The sequence below is a fragment of the Buteo buteo genome, chromosome 15, assembly GCF_964188355.1.
Source record: "Buteo buteo chromosome 15, bButBut1.hap1.1, whole genome shotgun sequence".
In the NCBI taxonomy this organism is placed as follows: domain Eukaryota; kingdom Metazoa; phylum Chordata; class Aves; order Accipitriformes; family Accipitridae; genus Buteo; species Buteo buteo.
Genome location: NC_134185.1, coordinates 20,899,800 through 20,918,210, shown reverse-complemented (window position 1 = coordinate 20,918,210; position 18,411 = coordinate 20,899,800). Strand labels below are relative to the sequence as shown.

At 42.8% G+C, this 18,411-nt stretch overlaps 1 protein-coding gene across 2 annotated transcripts in view; it reads right to left on the bottom strand.

The window, feature by feature from the left end:
• SOBP (sine oculis binding protein homolog) overlaps window positions 1-18,411 on the bottom strand; it is a 118,942-nt gene that overhangs the window by 92,811 nt on the left and 7,720 nt on the right. For both annotated transcript variants that reach the window (XM_075046719.1, XM_075046720.1), the window contains exons 2-3: window positions 16,224-16,362; window positions 13,579-13,764 (exon numbers count right to left, since the gene is read on the bottom strand). In XM_075046719.1, coding sequence (XP_074902820.1) covers window positions 13,579-13,764; window positions 16,224-16,362 — 325 coding nt within the window. The remainder of the gene's footprint in view (window positions 1-13,578; window positions 13,765-16,223; window positions 16,363-18,411) is intronic.

The following is an 18,411-nucleotide window of genomic DNA, read 5'->3' as shown; positions in this document are numbered from 1 at the left end:
GGCTTAATGGGTATTGCTGCTTTGTTCTTGTAACTTACAGTCTGTTGTAGTAAGCCCCTGAAATGTTCTGCTCAGCAAGCTAGTGACAAAACACACCCAGAAGGTACTGCACCAAGGCAGGTCTCTAACAAGAGCCCTCTTCTAAGCAAGAAGGAACATGAAATACCCCTTTTCTGTGTTGTTTCAAAATAATGACTCGCGTACAAAACGGGGAGCTTTTGTGTGAATACAGCAGTCACAGAAACACAGACTCGAGCAAGAAGGAAGATGCAGCACTGTGGTAAAGTCTGCTGGGTTACTTTCCAGTCATTACGCTCATTGGTCCAATTTTAATTCAGGCAGAGTTCCCGAGCCTCTTTCGAGCTCTTCTCTAACGTGTGTTATGAATGTGGCATGTATGCGTTCTGCCATGTAAAAAAAAGCCCAAGGCTTATTACTAAAGTGCTAGCGATATCCTTGTGTGGTCATCATTCCCACCCCAGCTTCACAGACAGGGGCAGTGAATAGTTAAGCCTCCTAAACAGATCAAGACAGTAAGTTAGCAGGAATCTTTCTGACTTAAAACTCAGAATTCTTCAGTTCTTATGTCCAGTCTATGATACCGCATGACCTTTCTGTTACAGACAGCAGCCATTGTTTAACTTCTGGAAAAAAAAAAAATCCCTGAAGACTAATTGTTAAAGCAGTTCCTGGTCCATGAGCTGTGGAGAATTCATAGCTCAGAGAGTCTGTCATGCAGCCATCCCATTTCCCTATAAAGGATTTGTTTTTGAAGCCACGCTGTCATCGTTCCGTAAAATTATTGGCAAACTAATTTTTAGCAGAGTGATTTGGCTCCTTTCCCCGGCTATCATAACTCAGAACTACGTGCTGCATTTTATTCACCTTAACGGAATAAATATTGCCAGTTTAATAACTTTTTTCCTTCCACAAATTGTGTTATGATTTATAGCTACAAATAAAATTGTACAATGTAAAATAATGACCTTTTAGTTTTAATCAGACTGTCTACCTTTAAACCTATATTTAAGGCTAAGTTATAACACAGATTTGTGTTTAATGTATTTTATCACCTACCCTTTAGAGAGGGATTTGCCAATATTATAAATGCTTTCGTACACTGAGCATCAAGGGAAATCAGAACAATTTGGTCAAAATTATCACAGCCATCTATAGGGTCAAGAAGTCTGCCCTTGAGCTGGTTGTAATCTCAGCCAGGCACAGAGGAGCACAGGGTGCCGTTATGGTGGTGTTGCACGGTGTCGTCACGGCTTTCTCTCCGGACCAGTCTTGGCCAGGATGCTCACTACTCCAGCACAGCCCAAGCGCTCTTCCCCCCATTTTTATCCCGAGCCATTTGAAGTACTAACCAAGCTTTTACAAAGGTGCCCTGATTCAGCTACTTTTGCACCATAATAAACCAATTCCTTACAGACTGGACTTGCTCATTTGAATATATCGGGACAACAGAAGATCCTGTGAACCAAAGGAAACAGATGGCAACCTCTTGTTTCAGATAACAGCAACATATATTCTCCTACTGATAAGAAGTATTTTATCTCTGGAAAATAGAAGATCTACCAGTGATACCTTTCTAATAGCCTTAATTTCTGGTAAGAGTAACTGTCATAAATGAAAAAAGAAAATTACAGAGCTAGAAGAGAGTTCACTGGCAAAGTAGGTGCTGGAGTAGCTCTTTTTGAAGCAGGTTGGCTTGTCTGGGGCACAGTTTTTAAGGAGAAGCACAGAGCTCCACCACTGGGATTCTCAGGGGCTTTCATGCGTGACTTCATAGGGGAAACACCTCAGCTATCATCCAGCTTGTGTTCACTGACACCCACGAACTGTCTCCCATGGGTGATCAGAAAGACCACACAGCTGTCCATTTTCAATAACGCAGCACCCCAGCAGCAGCAACAGCTGTTTACATGGAAAAGCCACATGACACACTTCTCTGTGGGAGGTTATGCAGGACAGCAAGGCTCAGTCAACCTCCTTCTGCCAAAGACTTCCTCTAAGATAGATCGAGGAGAGGAGAGGAGAGGAGAGGAGAGGAGAGGAGAGGAGAGGAGAGGGAGAGGAGAGGAGAGGAGAGGGAGAGGAGAGGTACCTAGTCTGTCACACTGTTGTCTTCTCATGCCATGACCAGCAAAACATCACTACCACCTCACAGGGAATCTTTTGAAGCAGCATTGCTTTACTTGTGGTCCATGGATCTGACAGTCAGTAGAACAGCAGAAAATGGTCTACAAACTACTACTTCCAGCCACTGTCTGCACTCCTAGGAAGAGACAGCTGATATCCAGGAGGCATCATCAATATTAACCAAAATGTTCATCATTTTGAAAGAAGAAAGGGAGAAAGGGAGGGAAAGAGTCTGCCTAAATACAAAGAACTTCAATTATTTCTCTCTTCTACTCCCTTCTCGCCCCAGTCATCAGAGTGGTCACATACAATATAATCCTTTTAATAGTAACAGCAATAATAAAACTAGATGCCCCTTCCATTTAATAGACTTGGGAATACTGCTACAAAAGGATTAGCCGAGTATGGCCAGGTAAAGCAGCCAGGAAACAGCAGTACTTCAGAAGGGGGTCCAGAGCATGAGCTTCCTGGGATAGTACATTAATATGTCACTTTTTAAGTCATCTTTGTTCCCTCAGGTATAGGTTTGCCCAAGTCAATTTTTGATGCAACTCTAACTTCTTGTAATGCAGTTCAGCAGGTAAAAAAAGAAAATATCCAGTATCACATGACTAATTCCCTACAGACCATCAACAGGAGCCCTGTTGTCGTGGTTTAACCCCAGCCAGCAACTAAGCACCACACAGCCGCTCTGTCACTCCCCTCCTCAGTTGGACAGGGGAGAGAAAATAGAACAAAAGGCTCACGGATTGAGATAAGGACAGGGAGAGATCACTCACCGATTACCATCATGGGTAAAACTGATGGTAAAGACTTGACGTGGGGAAAATTAATTTATTGCCCATCAAACCAGAGTAGGGCAATGAGAAATAAAACCAAATCTTAAAACACCTTCCCCCACCCCTCCCTTCTTCCCAGGCACAGCTTCACTCCTGATTTTCTCTACCTTTTTCCCCCTAGCAGTGCAGGAGGATGGGGAATGGGGGTTGGGGTCAGTTCCTCACACGTTGTCTCCGCTGCTCCTTCCTCGTCAGGGGAGGACTCCTCACACTCTTCACCTGCTCTATTGTGGGGTCCCTCCCACGGGAGACAGTCCTCCACGAACTTCTCCAACGTGGGTCCTTCCCACAGGCTGCAGTTCTTCATGAACTGCTCCAGCGTGGGTCCCTTCCACAGGCTGCAGTCCTTCAGGCACAGACTGCTCCAGCGTGGGTCCCCCACGGGGTCACAAGTCCTGCCAGAAAACCTGCCCCAGCGTGGGCTCCTCTCTCCACGGGGCCACAGGTCCTGCTGGGACCCTGCTCCAGCACAGGCTTCCCACGGGGTCACAGCCTCCTTCAGGCATCCCCCTGCTCCGGCGTGGGGTCCTCCCCAGGCTGCAGGTGGAGATCTGCTCCCCCGTGGACCTCCCTGGGCTGCAGGGGGACAGCCTGCCTCACCATGGTCTTCATCACCACGGGCTGCAGGGGAATCTCTGCTCTGGCACCTGGAGCATCTTCTCCCCTCCTTCTGCACTGACCTGGGGGTCTGCAGGGCTGGTGCTCTCACATCTTCTCACTCCTCTCTCTGGCTGCAGTTTCTGTGCCACAGCAACTTTTTTTCCCCCTTCTTAAATCTGTTCTCCCAGAGGCACTACCACCATCGCTGATGGGCTCGGCCTTGGCCATCAGCGGGTCCGTCTCAGAGCCGGCTGGAACTGGTTCTGTCGGACATGGGGGAAGCTTCCAGCAGCTTCTCACAGAAGCCACCCCTGTAGCCCCCCGCGACCAAAACTTTGCCACACAAACCCAATACACTTGTGCAGCCCAGTGGGAGGAAGACTTGCTCTAAAATCAAATCCTTTCTTTCAGCTTCAAGTGAAACTAAGACCAGCAGAGAAAAGGACCCGATCTCGGCACCTGGGATAGGTACAGAGCCATGGCCTGTGGCTGTGAATGACAGCTGGGGACAATGATAAAGGTCCAAACGTGATCGTGTGCTTTTCTTCTTGACATTGGTTGCAGTAGAGGTCTGAGCAGACGTGAAAATAACTGTCCTGGTTTCGGCTGGGATAGAGTTAATTTTCTTCCTAGTAGCTGGTATAGTGCTCTGTTTTGGGTTCAGTATGAGAAGAATGTTGATAACACACTGATGTTTTCAGTTGTTGCTAAGTAATGTTTATACTAAGTCAAGGATTTTTCAGCTTCTCATGCCCAGCCAGCAAGAAGGCTGGAGGGGCACAAGCAGTTGGGAGGGGACACAGCCAGGGCAGCTGACCCAAACTGGCCAAAGGGGTATTCCATACCATAAGGTGTCATGCCCAGTATGTAAACTGGGGGGACGTGGGGGGGGGAGGTGGATCGCTGCTCAGGAACTAACTGGGCATCGGTCAGTGAGTGGTGAGCAATTGCGTTGTGCATCACTTGTTTTGCATATTCCAATTATTTTATTATTATTATTTTCTTCCCTTCTGTTCTGTTAAACTGTTCTTATCTCAACCCACGAGTTTTACTTTTTTCCCTAATTCTCTCCTCCATCCCACTGGGTGGGGGGGAGTGAGTGAGCGGCTGCGTGGTGCTTAGTTGCTGGCTGGGGTTAAACCACGACAATAACTAATAGGGATGTTTCATTACAGCTTAGTGACCCAAAAAGAGGACTGCAACATTAACAGAATAGTAACAGTCCCTGTATTTCTATCATTAAAATCCACAGCAGTGGGAAGCAATAAGTTAAACTCAGAACATTAAGACTGTGTGAAATAAGCCAAAGCCTCATGATTTAATTGCTGTCTTTTGCTAGACACAAACTCGAATAATCTGAAACCAGAAATTCATACCTTCCATTCAAGATAAAATTCCTCTCACTTTTTCACAGATCTTTGTTTCATAAGGCCAAATTCTTTAAAAACCACTTTACCAGACTCTTGCACTTCTTTCAGGAAAATGTATCAAATCCCTGTCCCTCGGGTGCCCAGCAAGAAGAACCTGCTGCGACGAGAACACAGGGAAGGCGGGGAATTTCAAATCCAGTATTTTGAGACTGTTCATCTGTCTCGAATCTTTATTCTAAACTTTGTCTGACTAGGTCTGCACTAAGAAAGCTTCTCCACAGTAATTACATCAGTATACTACATCAGCAATGTACTCCTTTGCTTACAGACAAACTTTCGCTGGTCGTCTAGCTTAGCATATCCGCTTGAGTAACATGAGCTCATCCTGACAGCATGCCTATGCCCATCATGTGAGCTCTCGCTGGAGCAGCTCTTCTGATGAAGATCATTCACCATCACTTTCAGGACTCGCATAGCTAGGCTGACACATTTGCAAAGTACAAAAATAATATATGCAAGTACTGGTACAGATCATTTTGAAATGAAAGAAAATTATTTTTTTCTCCATCTGGGCTTGCAACTTTATGACCTGCTCTTGCAATGTGCTTAGCATGTTCTCGGATCTGTCACGCTTATGCCAGGTAGCGTGGGTAGTTATACAGGGGAGTCAAAGGGGAGTCGGCACAGAGAACAACTGAATGGTAACAGGAGAGTTTTCAGCAGAACATCCATAATGCTGTCTTCTATAATTACACCAGGTAATAGAAAGACATATTCCTTCCACATACAATACAAGATCTGAATTTCCAGCCTCTGCCTTTCTGAGTTCTCAACTCTTCATAGGGAGAGCTATTGTGGGAGTTCCAATACTGTGTTTTTCTGCCCCTGGGTTGTGTCATTACAGGTGGAAGAAGTACTCCCTGCACCCACCGCACAGATATTGTTCAGATGCATCTCCTTGTGGTTTTTAGCCTGTGTATTTTTCATAATGAACAATGCAATAAACACGGAGTGTTTGCAGTGTTAAATCATGTTCCCAAAGGGAGTAGTTTGTATAACAAGATAAAATTATCACATTATAATAACTAAATATGCATCAGTCTAAAGCATGCTTCAATTAATCATCAAAAGTTTGCACCGCCTCTTTAGGTCTTAATTAAGCAGAATGTTTGGTTGTTTTTTTCCTTTCAAACCAGTGTGAAGAAGCTGCAGAAAATTGTTCCTCTTAAACCCAATGAGCAGCAGTTTACACTAATCGATCTTATATGGAGCCATAATTCGGAGAGGTGGAGGGAAGAGAAGGAAGGCAATGAGTACAATTGAATAAATCCATCATGTACAGCTCTGTCGCTTGATCTAAGCAAATCAGCATGGCCTACAGTGTTTAGCAGGATGATCCTAAAATCCCCACAACTCTGGACTTAAATCCTGATCAGTTACTAACTTTTAGGCTGCAACATTCTACTAATACCATTTTGAACTAACTGATATGTATTTTCAAATTTAACTCCAGTTTCAAGAATTTGGGTGAAACTAAATGCAGCTAAGGCTCTAATCCTGCAGATTATGATGATCCATGGGCAGGATGGATCCTCCAAAACCTTACTTTCCACATTTCCTTGGAAGAAATTCAGTGGGAGATACTCAACTCTTCTGGGAAGAAGAAAATACCACTCCTGAAGGTGCCCAACCACAGTACTGAAGAAGTCCTGTTGTGCAGAAGGAAGACCACAGGGGCACAGGGTTTGGGACTGAGATCTCAAAGGGTACATCCCCTGGACTGAGTGAGCCTGTGTGAAACCTGTACCTTGGCTGTGGTTGTACCTGTGATCTGATACAGAAAATATTTTGGCACCCCATCACTCCTTGGTGTCTCCCCACCACCCATCTCTTCCTGGCATGAGTTTCCTTCCACCACAGCTATCAGAAACCATGTCTCCCCACTGCCGCTTTCTTCTGTTTTCCTCTCTTTTTTCTCTTTGCTGTGTCCCATCCCTTCACCCAGGCAGTTTGGATCCCAGGTTTTTTTTGGGGGGGAACTAGAATAGCCCTTTTACCCCATGATGGGAACTGCACTCAATCCACTGGCATACCTCTTTAAATATTTTAGCTGCTTTCACTACTACTTTCTAATGAAAAGCTGCAAAACTTCCTTTTTAAAGACATTAGATCTTAACTTGACTCTAGCACCTGCAGCATTAACAAGAAGGGCTCACTCTGTCCACTGGGACCGACCAGGATTTCAGAATGTTTAATTCTGAGTAACCCGCCTGCCACTCCTGAAACCCCAGCTTGCCACTGAAGAAAACCAAGTAGCATGTATTCAGATTTTTCACCCCAAAGCAGTTCCTGAGGCTGATGATCCCGAGCAAGAGAAGAAGCACCATTACAGTCATTTTTCTTACATCCGAGATGCTTTATCCGATTAATCTCAAAGTAAAAAATGAACAAATAAAACTCCCGAGACATTGCTGCAGATCCCCTTGTGATAGCACTTATTAAGTGCCGTTCCTCTAAATAGGTGGGGGGGGGTGACAAACTTAAGGTACAAAAAGTACCCTGGAAAAAGTAATTACAAGAGGAAGATAAAAAAATAGGGCTGACAATAGAAAGCTTGCTGCAACCATCGCTATGGAAATACCTCAGGGGCTCTACAATGCGTTTCCTTTTAAGGACCAGTCTCTTGAAGTTCACTACTCTGCCAATAAAGCAAAGTGTCCCAGCTCCTTTTAAAAAATCATTTTGGGGAACCACGGCTTGCCTACATTTTCTATGCATGAGTTGAGGCACATTCTCATGCATAGTTCAGTAAGGACTGAATGCACAACACAAATAAAAGCTGGCATTTAGGCAGGTTTTAAACATGCAAACAAAAAAGCACCTATTTCAGCTAATAGGGGGGGAACTCCCTGTGTATTTTGAATATATGCTATTAAAGCACATACGTGGACTTTGTGATTTTCTTTTTAGCACAAAGGAAACACTTGGCCCTCCGCAGAGAGCAAAAGACATCAACAGTGGGCTAGATGGGGCAGGCATCCTGGCACCCATTGGCATTTTAAAACCCAGGCACTAATAACCCTATGATCAGTGTAAATTAGATGATGTTTCAAACTGAAAACAAGCGAAAGAATTTGAAGAGTGGTGACTATAGGATTTGTTGCGGTGGTCTTTATTAGAGAGCTAAACCTGCAGTTAAAGAAATTGTAAAGCTGTTCAGCAACTGGACTAAGATTCAGGAAATACTGAAGCAGGATCCAGAGCATAGTAAAATGAAAGTTTCCTCAATATATAGACTTAATTAGATCTGATAATATGGTCTTTATTTAAGGAAAACTGCCACTGGGTTCTGCCTGGAATCAGACTTCTTGCTAATGCATAGAACCAATTCCTTGGTGAATTTAGACAGATGATCTTGGAATTCATTTTTACTGCCCTGCTAATTACCATTTAAAGCATCTTTTATGCTTCCAGAGTCCTCCAATACAATTTAAATATCGAGAGAGGTTACAGCAGGCAATTCCAGAGTGTTCATAGGGCAGGGACTCTGCTTAATCCCACGTGTTGCACCAAGTTACTCATGTGCACTTACATTTACAAAAAAAATCCCATAAACTTTTATCCTGAAGTTATGTTAAGCTGTAACACAGAAAATCACTTGTTCCTATCTATAAAATACCTAATTACTCACTTTAGTATTTGAATATGATATTTCCTTGCCAACTTAGGTCACAGGCCTATTTTACAAGGTAGTCAGCACTGGAAATGCCTGTGCTCCTCCTTTAAGACCTTTTGCCTCACCAGATACTGTTCCTCCAGCCCATTCCGCCTTCACTTTCATGTGTTTCTGATAACTTTTGGTACAACCCCAATCATTATCATTTGGAAATCACTGAACCAAACGTTATGTAGAGACACTGATCTGCAGGTTGGAGGATTTAAATCCCCCTTCCTTTCCCAAATGTACTTATTATCTTGTGAAAACCCTAGGAGGGAGCATTATTCTTCCCTTGTACTTCTTCCCCCTGTGGAAAGCTCAGTCAACTGCACGATATCATCCTCTCTGCATCCCCTTCCACCGTGTCCCCTGACAGTGACCTCCCCTCGCAGCACATCATGGCAGGGAGCTGGTTCTTGCTCGGGATGCTTAGAACAGCAGGAGTGCTCTGTGCATCACTTGTACACAGAAGGAGGTAGGAAAGGGACGGGGTTTGCTGACACCCGCGCTCAAAGGCTAGACCAAACTGCAGTTGTAGCTCCCCTACCAAGGCACCGCCACGGGGATCACAAGAGAAAGTAAACCAAAGAGCACTCTTTAAAAAAATGGGGAAACTGAGACACTGTAGCCTCCAGTGGGTGCCAGGGGAAGGAGGCAGCATGTTCTCACCTGCATTGAAAGAATTTTTTGCATTCTTCTTTGCCTAGTCTTGATTTTAGCCCTCCTTCATCCCATGTAACAACAGCCGTCCAAACTTGTCTGAATAGAAGGGCAGAGTCACCCTAAGTGCCCTCTCGGATTTACTCTATCACTAGGGGCTGCAGAGTAACAGTCAGGATGCTTGCATGCTGCATGCTACAGCCATATAACCTCCACAGCTGTGGCGGGATTTTTATTTCTAGCTCATGCCTGGCTATTGCACTTCTGTTTCTTGCTATTTCTAAGTCATTTTTTAATTGGAAAGATTACTTTCTTTACGTTGCTGTGTAGAAAATAAGAATCTTCTAGCATCAAGCAGAACTAATCTTAGTATCAGTTTATTGCAATGGGCTGTACTTGAGACTAACCCTGAAATCACTCAGAATCTGCTGCCGGCACTAAATGTAGCTACCAGCCTGCTGGGCAAGCAGGACAGTTATCAGACACAAGGAGACTGTCACACCAACCCTCTGGAGGCTGCACTGACTTCTTATTTGCTTCCAGATGCAGATCAGATGGCTGATGTTGACTGATAAAGTCCCGTTTGATTTGGGCACTGCCTGAGTGTGGTCTACCTGCCTGGTGGTACAGATTAGCAGAATGCTCTTGCAAACAGTCTCCAGATCTGAGTAGCTGGCATCCTTCTTGTTGAGGCTTCCCATGACTGGATTTAGTATCCTCCACTGACATGCCATAACCTGAGTCTGTAGACGGTCAGTGCACCACGTAAAGCCCATGCATTTAACTCAGCCTATTTCGGATGTAATTCTGGGGTACAGCAAGGACAGAGTGCCTTTATCAGAGCTGTTTATATTTGTTCAGGTAGCAGTCTAATGTTTTCCAGGATTGTATAAGCAAAACAGAAAGCTGAACAGCTTGGAGATAAAATTTTAGTTAGACTGCTCAAAATTATTCAGTTTTCAAAAGAAAAAAACCCACTTTACTGTAAAATAAGCATGAGGGGAAAAAAAAAGCTAATTTTGTTAACTGTTCAAGGTTTTAGCCTGTTCATACAAAATATGAATGCAGCTAGGACACTGTTCAAAATTTTCCAGCACGCTTGAGGAAGACCTAATCTGCTGAAATCTTCAATGACTGCTTCCTAGACATAGTTCAGGATCAGTACTCCTTCCTCCTCCTTCTTGAGCTGGTAGCTGTTTCTGATACCAAGAATCGTATCTGCCTCCCTGGAAATCCTTCTTTCCCTTGGCTTCCTAACTCTGTCTTCCCCCAGTGTTTTTTGTACCTCTGCAATTGCTCCATCAGTGCACATTGCAGCATATCCTTCCTATTTCTCCCTTCAGGCTTCTGTGAGTATTCCCCATCCTCTGCTCTTTCTCTTCTCCCTCATATCTGTATAGAATCTTATCTGCAAAAATTATTCAACTAATAATTCACAGTGACTGTTTCTTGGATCTGCTTATCCTCTCCAGACCATTGCTCTCCTGTCCAAATGAATACCTCAGCCTGTCTCTCTGACACTTCTTTAGTGGTGCTGACCCTTCAGTTCAAGATCAATACGGCAAGAATTAAAGTCTTAATAATTTCTCCCTGAGTGCTCACTCCATATTATTTGCTCAATAACAGTGGACTGCACCATCATCTTTCCTGTCCTTCAGGTTCATGATTTAGATATCATTTTCATCTGTGGGCACTCTCTTTTGAGCTATATTTAAATCTTGTAGATTTTTCTCCTGTACAATATCTAAAAGCTTTCACAAAGTCTGGACTCATCCCGATTCTCAGCATCTCGGTCACTACGGTGCATCACTACCTGGTTTTCTCTCTGGCCTGTAACGTAACCTTGTCCTACGCGCGCCCACTCAAAGTGTGCTGCAAAGATCCCTTTTTGTCCAGCATTTTAACCTTGAAGGTTTCTCTTGGACCCTTTCTGCCTCTCCCTCCTGTCCCCTTTTTTCATTTATTAACTCGAACAAATGTAAGCTGCCTCTGTTCTTGTGGCAGGTCAGCCATAGCCTGCCTCTCCCCCATATTGAAAACGTTGACTTTCAGCTTTAGCAATTAATGATGTGAGTCTTTTTCATTTGCCTGCTCAACTCAAAGAAGCACCTTTGTGCTGTTTCCAAATTCGTCCCCTGTGCTTGTGAGGGGCTCCGAGAAAACATCCCCAGAGTTACTCTTGTCTGGCTTTGTATCACTCTGAAGTTTTCTGCTTTGATGTAGTGCCCACAAAACGGTGTCAAAGTGCAGTGCCAAGACCACTGCCTCGCACGCTGGCTCTCCTGGCTCCTTTGTACTCCCTTTTCTACTTGTATTCACCAGTTGTTTCTTGCCAAGCTCTTTGGGGTGATCATGACTAGGGCACCTACGCCCTAAGATAAAACAAAACAATTACTACCGATGCTTATTGCAAATCCCACAAAGGCTGTGGTTCTCCTCCCCCTCTGGTCCTCCCAAACTTTGCTCTCTAAAACAAAGGTGAGATAAATATGCTCATCTGCTCAGAAGTCATGGTAATCTAGCGCTCATTACTGATCATGTGATAAAGTCAGAGGAGGCAGAGATTATGCATTCATATCCCCTATGCAATTAAAACAACGATATTCATTACGAATTAATAAATTAAAAACCTGAAGTTGGAAAACACTTATGAAAAGCCTTCTCTGCACATTACCCTTAGTGGTACAGTTGAACACGGGATCACACGTGGTAGGTGGACAGGCAAAGAACAGAAGGCAGTTGACTTGGCCAAGGTTCCCCTGTGTCCACTTAACTACTGGTGCAGTAATTTGTTTTTCTACTTCATAGTTCCATCTCCTCCTGCTTGTTTGATGTCATAAAAATCCAGCAACTGTGGCAGTTTGCACAATGCATGTTATAGCCTTGTGTTCGCGTACTACAAATTCAGCATTCTGGATTCATTCATGACTCAGATTGGAGGAGAAAATAGCTTGGGATGGCACAAGCCCTTGATTAAAGCTTTAGGGCCAAATCAACAACAGCTGAGGATCCAGCCCATATGGCCCGAGATCTTTAGCTGTGTAAAGGCTGCAGGAATGGGCCCAAATAGCTTTGGTAATTAGCAAATATCGTATAAAATAGATGAAAAGTCTTTGGCAGGGAATGAATATTGAGCAACATTTGAAAATTATTCGTAGCATATTAGCATACTTCTTTAGAGATAAAACTCAATACCATAAAAATAATTTGGGAGGGGCAACGGTAGTCTATCTCATGACTGTCAACAGGCAAACACCTTCTCGCACCAATCGGTATTTTACAGTTACCTTTAGTCAATGCAGCGAAGGGCGGAGGTGACCATCTCACATCTGGGACCTGACCCTACAAGCTGTTCTGCCTCTGCAGAAGCGTCCTCACACCTGGTGGGGACTCTTTAGCCAAGCTGCCTCCCTGTGTGCAGAGAGCTCCCATTCTTGGGTAGGTATTGCAGGTCACCCCGTATCCCTCGGTGCCTTGGTCACCCAAGAGCACCCAGAATGACACCCAGGGATGTCCACGGAAGCAGGACTGAGCCTGCTCCTATCTAAATACACCAATTACTGCGCCTTGTACAGCAGTAAACAATAACACAGCAATTAATCACCCTGGTGTAGCTGTAAGAGTTACTTTCACAGATTACGGTAAGCAGCATGCCGTGTGGAATAAATCATTTTTCATGCAAACTCTGAGAAATGGCTTGTTATAAAATCACTCCTGATAAAAATCTAATGAAAATGTAAAACATCCCAGTGCAGTCTCCCGGGTAGAGTCAAGATCATATTAAACCCTCAAGAGACAACGGTCAGGGATTTCAATGAGAATCAAGAGACAGTTTTCCCAGGATGAGCTTGTTAACCTGATATAAAGACATGATATTGATTTGATGGCTTTGTCTCTTTCACTGTTTCCTTCGTGGAGCCTATTTTTAATTTAATCATCTTCCATTAATTTATTTAAAGTCTTTATTCATCAGAACAAAATCTTTTTTCTTCTAAAAGCAGATGTTGTTGAAGTGCTGAGAGTATAATCCAGCATGCAGTGTCACAAGCAGCACAAGTCTGTTATTGCATCTGCAGAAGTTTTTCAGGAATACTAACAAATAAAGTCACTCCTACTCCGTTTTCAAGTTCCCTGTGACTGGTTTTTAAACATTTTGAAATCAGCCCTCTTACTAAAACGTCATGATCTAGAAACCTCAGGACGTGTCAATGACAGTAACCATTTTTAAATGTTCATTAGGATTTACCTGCTGGTGGCTTTATGAAAGGTGGTGGAATTAATGGGACAATAATAGGTACATTCCCGTGATCCTTCGACCCTGCTGGTGAGTCTGAAAGTCCATTTCCTGTGGCAAGCCCTGGGTAGCTTGGGTTTATATTGTACGGTGAAATAACACTGTCCTCAGGTAATTTTGGTTTTGGCAAAGAATTTTCTGTAAAACACAAAGAACACATTGTACAGTATGACAAATATATTTCTTAAATGACCCTACATACTTTCATCAATCTGTTCATTAAATTACTTACCCTAATACAAGAAGAGTGCACAACCCCCCCCAGATACTTTCTCTTTCAAAAAATTGATACTTTCCAGTATTCTTCAGAAATGCTCCATTTTTTAAAATCAAACACACACCTTTTTTTTTTTCCCCCAAAAGGTGGGATTATTTTGTCATGCATATCCTTAGCACACCTGATTTAATCAATGACACCCTATTCCTGTCCTTTAGTTCTACTGTTTGCCTGGTGGTCACACTCAGTGTACTGTGACTTCACCAATGCAAGAAGCATAAACTGAAAAATAAAAGAATTGCTAATTCTCTATCGACAATATGAATAGTAGTAATGGAAAGGATTTAAAGAAAGGAACAGAATATTGAAAACACAGCAAAGTATGCATGAAATGATAAAAGTTATTATTCTAATTCTTTAATCCCAAATCACCTCAGGATTCTTATTTGTAGGAATTTCTCTAATGCACCTCAGTTAGCTATGGGGCAGGACTTAATTCTTATTATTCCCTCTCCTCCTATCTCTCAGAAAAAGTAATACACTTTTTTCCCTCCCATAGACTGCATACACCAAAAATTTCTACCTGTCACAGGTATTGAACATCTTTCTTTGGTAAATAAAACATATGATTTGTATCATGTGTCTATGAAAAAAACGTATGTCACAAATTTCATCAGGCATAGACGAGAGCCACAAATCACTCAATAAAAGATCTATCTATTAAGACATAAATAAATGAATCACAGAACTACAGAGGAACAAGTTTCTTCAAAGGTGGCTTAATGACATTGCACTTTCAATGAAAAATAAATATTGATCACCAATGTCACTATAGAACTAACAAGCTGCAAACATTCAATTTTAACACAATTGGGTTGTTTAACCTTACCTCTAATTTCTGCACCTTTTTTCTAGCCATCTCTCCTTCAGAACTGGTCTCTCTGGTATCAGTACTCATTGCAGCACTCACTGAATACAGTGCTGCTGCTGGCCATCAAAAAGAAAACCCAAACACTGCTGGCCACAAACGCAGTGACAAGCGGCAGTCCAAGGGCATAAAAGCTGCTGCAATTTCCTCTCTTTACCTCACCTTTGAGGAACTCTTGTTGGATAAGTCAAGACGCAGAAATTTTCTACTCTTCTCTCCACTCTGATGCCAAGTCCCTATCCATCCCCTGTGACTGAGGAGTCAGAAGGCAGCAACTGAATGGCTGAACAGACTGGATCCCATCCTTCACATTTTGAATCACGACGATCCAGCACTGTTCTAAACAAATTCCATCCCTGGACAACTTATACAGCACAAGCAGAAGACGGTAGAGCACTAACATGGATGAGGAACCTTTTGTGAACATTCATGCTCGTTCCTAGACGTGTTGTGAATACTCCAGCTCAAAGTCTTCCAGCATTTTAAAAAGCCATGGGCCAAAAAGCCTTAGTTTTGAAAGCAAAAGGGCTCCTTAAAGCCACACTGCTAAGAAAGTGCTCCCTCTTTTTTCCAGTTGTGAGCAGTTTATTGGTAGCACAGTCTCCTGGTTTCGGCTGGGATAGAGTTAATTTTCTTCCTAGTAGCTGGTATAGTGCTGTGTTTTGGGTTCAGTATGAGAAGAATGTTGATAACACACTGATGTTTTCAGTTGTTGCTAAGTAATGTTTATACTAAGTCAAGGATTTTTCAGCTTCTCATGCCCAGCCAGCAAGAAGGCTGGAGGGGCACAAGCAGTTGGGAGGGGACACAGCCAGGGCAGCTGACCCAAACTGGCCAAAGGGGTATTCCATACCGTGTGATGTCATGCCCAGTATATAAACTGGCGGGAGTTGAGCAGGCAGGGATCACTGCTCAGGAACTAACTGGGCATCGGCCAGTGAATGGTGAGCAATTGCATTGTGCATCACTTGTTTTGCATATTCCAATCCTATTATTATTATTATTATTGTCATTTTAGTATTGTTGTTACTATCGTTATTATTTTCTTCCTTTCTGTTCTATTAAACTGTTCTTATCTCAACCCATGAGTTTTACTTTTTTCCCCTAATTCTCTCCTCCATCCCACTGGGTGGGGGGAGTGAGTGAGCGGCTGCGTGGTGCTTAGCTGCTGGCTGGGGATAAACCATGACACACAGGTACATGACTTTCAACCGACTCACAAAAGGTATTATTTGTGAAGATATATTAGTAAGTGCCTACTAACAGCAATTTTTTCAAGTGATTTTCCTCGTACCCTACTGGCTTCCTGATACTAGAAGGCACTCTCCAAGATTTTTATGTAAACCAACCACGAAGGAAGCAGCAGAACACACTTCCCAATCCATGCCAATTCAGACAGGTTAGGATATTAATCCTTCTTTGCATGAACACAGAAACATGAAGTCTTATTACCTTTGAGAACAGAAATGTGCTGGCGGCTTTCCCCATCTGCTGAGTAGTTCCTGAATTCAATATCTTCTCCATCTTTCAATTCAACCTTATCATAACCATACCAGCCAAGGAGCTCATTCATAGTGTTTTCTGCAAAGTTCTGAAAGAGAAAAATTACCTACTTATTTATGTAATCAATAAGCACTTGGAAGGAAGGGAGGACTGCATAAATCGAACTGTATCTGTGCTACACGAGGAAGTGTCAGGTTTGGCCCACCTCCTCAAAGACTAATGTTCGTTTCATAAGTCAAGTGCATAAAGTGTAATGCATTTAAATCTCCAACTGGCACATGTAATTATGACAGAGACTCATACGTCTGTAATTTAAAGAAAATGAAAAGGAGAGTTATTTATGACTTTTGCTCTGGCATTCAATGTCAGAAATATTTTAACATACATTCGTCACACAAACTTGTCTGTGTTGCCATAAAATATTTAAGACTGCAGCAAGAGAATAACAGAAAACCAGCAGTTAATCAATCTTACTGCGCTACAGTCTTTTCAGCTGGAGCAGGTCACTGACACAATTACAGTTCCTTGAGGTGCCCATGAACCAAATCAAATAAAATCACAGCAAAGACATTTTTCCTCAGAGTTATAAGCCTTTGCATAGTCAAACCACTTAAAAACCCTTCACCATGAAAGCATTTTACTATAATGTTTCATGCAAACATCTCTTATATGTGTTTAAGAAAACCTTTCTCAGTTTTGCCATATTTATTTTCAAACCGATTTCCAAGCAGCCGTGTGGTTACATTTTATGTTTGTATGGAAATGCAAAATATGGAACATGACTGTCATAACTCTCAAATTCTATCAAAAACACGTCCTCCAGGTCACGTGGCAAAAATATTTCTGTAGAAAACGCTCATTACTGGGCCAGGAGATTTAGTGGAGTAAGTTAAGAAATCCGCAGGCAGGCAACAAAGCTTTCTGAAACCAAATAGTGCCATGGAGCTCTACAGCTTACGGATTTAGGAAACTACCAAAGGAAACCAGCTAATGAATTATTGCGACGGCAAAGATCAGTTTAAAACAGCATGACAACTATAAAATGAAACAAAAAAGCCACACACAAAGCCTTTCTATTTGGTCTCCACAATTTTTTATTATCACTCCTTTAAAACAAATTCCAAACTTCATTTTCCTGTAAGATCTTGACATCTAGAATAATGCTCCTGATAAGCACCATCTCCCGGGACTCTGGCTACCAGTGAAGGAATAAGGAGAATACGACACCAATTCAAAACAAATGGTACGTGTCAAATTTGCAGGTTGCTAGATTTTGTCTAGTAACTGCCGTAGCTTAATTTTTGAGTGGGAGCAAGTCTAATGATAGAACACAGCAATTCTCCAGTCATTTAAATAAATAAATAAAATTAATCAGATGATAATTGCTTCCGAATTCAAAGCTACAGCAGGCACTCTGCCCCAGAACGTCAGAGCGCTACACTGCTCCTGGCTCATTCATCACACCAGATTGCATAGGTGTTCCTGTCACTCAAGGAGCGCTGTAAAGCAGCTATAAGCAATAAACACAAGCAATTTGTACTCTTCCAGGAGTATCATTTGTGCAATTGTGCTACAAACACACATTTCAGGAAAAGAAAAACCAAAACAAAAAACCACAGCAGACCCCTGGCTAGAGCATCAATTTCCTTTTGTTTTTTCCCCCTTTCATTTTCACTTGACCTCCTGCTGGAAGTCTCGATTCCGTGGTTGTCCTGTGCAGCCCCAAATTGCTGGAAAACACTGCATCGTTCCACCTCTACCTCTAGTGCCAGCGTTATAAGTACGACAGCCCATTGCATCTGAACTACGTCACTACTACAGTTTGCAACGAGTACAGTGCAGTGTAATGTGGCTAACACCCACGCTCATTTCTAAAATATATATTTAAACTCTCGTTTAAATGACACAGTGTTCTAAGTGTTTTAAATACTAGCAAAAATGGGAAATTTTTCTAAAGTGTTTGTTTGTTTGTTCTTTAGCTTCTTAGAAAACTTCTCTCTCAGTGCTGGAAGTCCCAATGCACCAACCCTGTCGCTAACCCATGGGAATCCAACAACGAAATGACCAGGAGATGGGGAGTGAAACCTCGCCACTGCAGCTCACCCAGAATGACCTGAAGGGGTCCATGGAGGCCCAA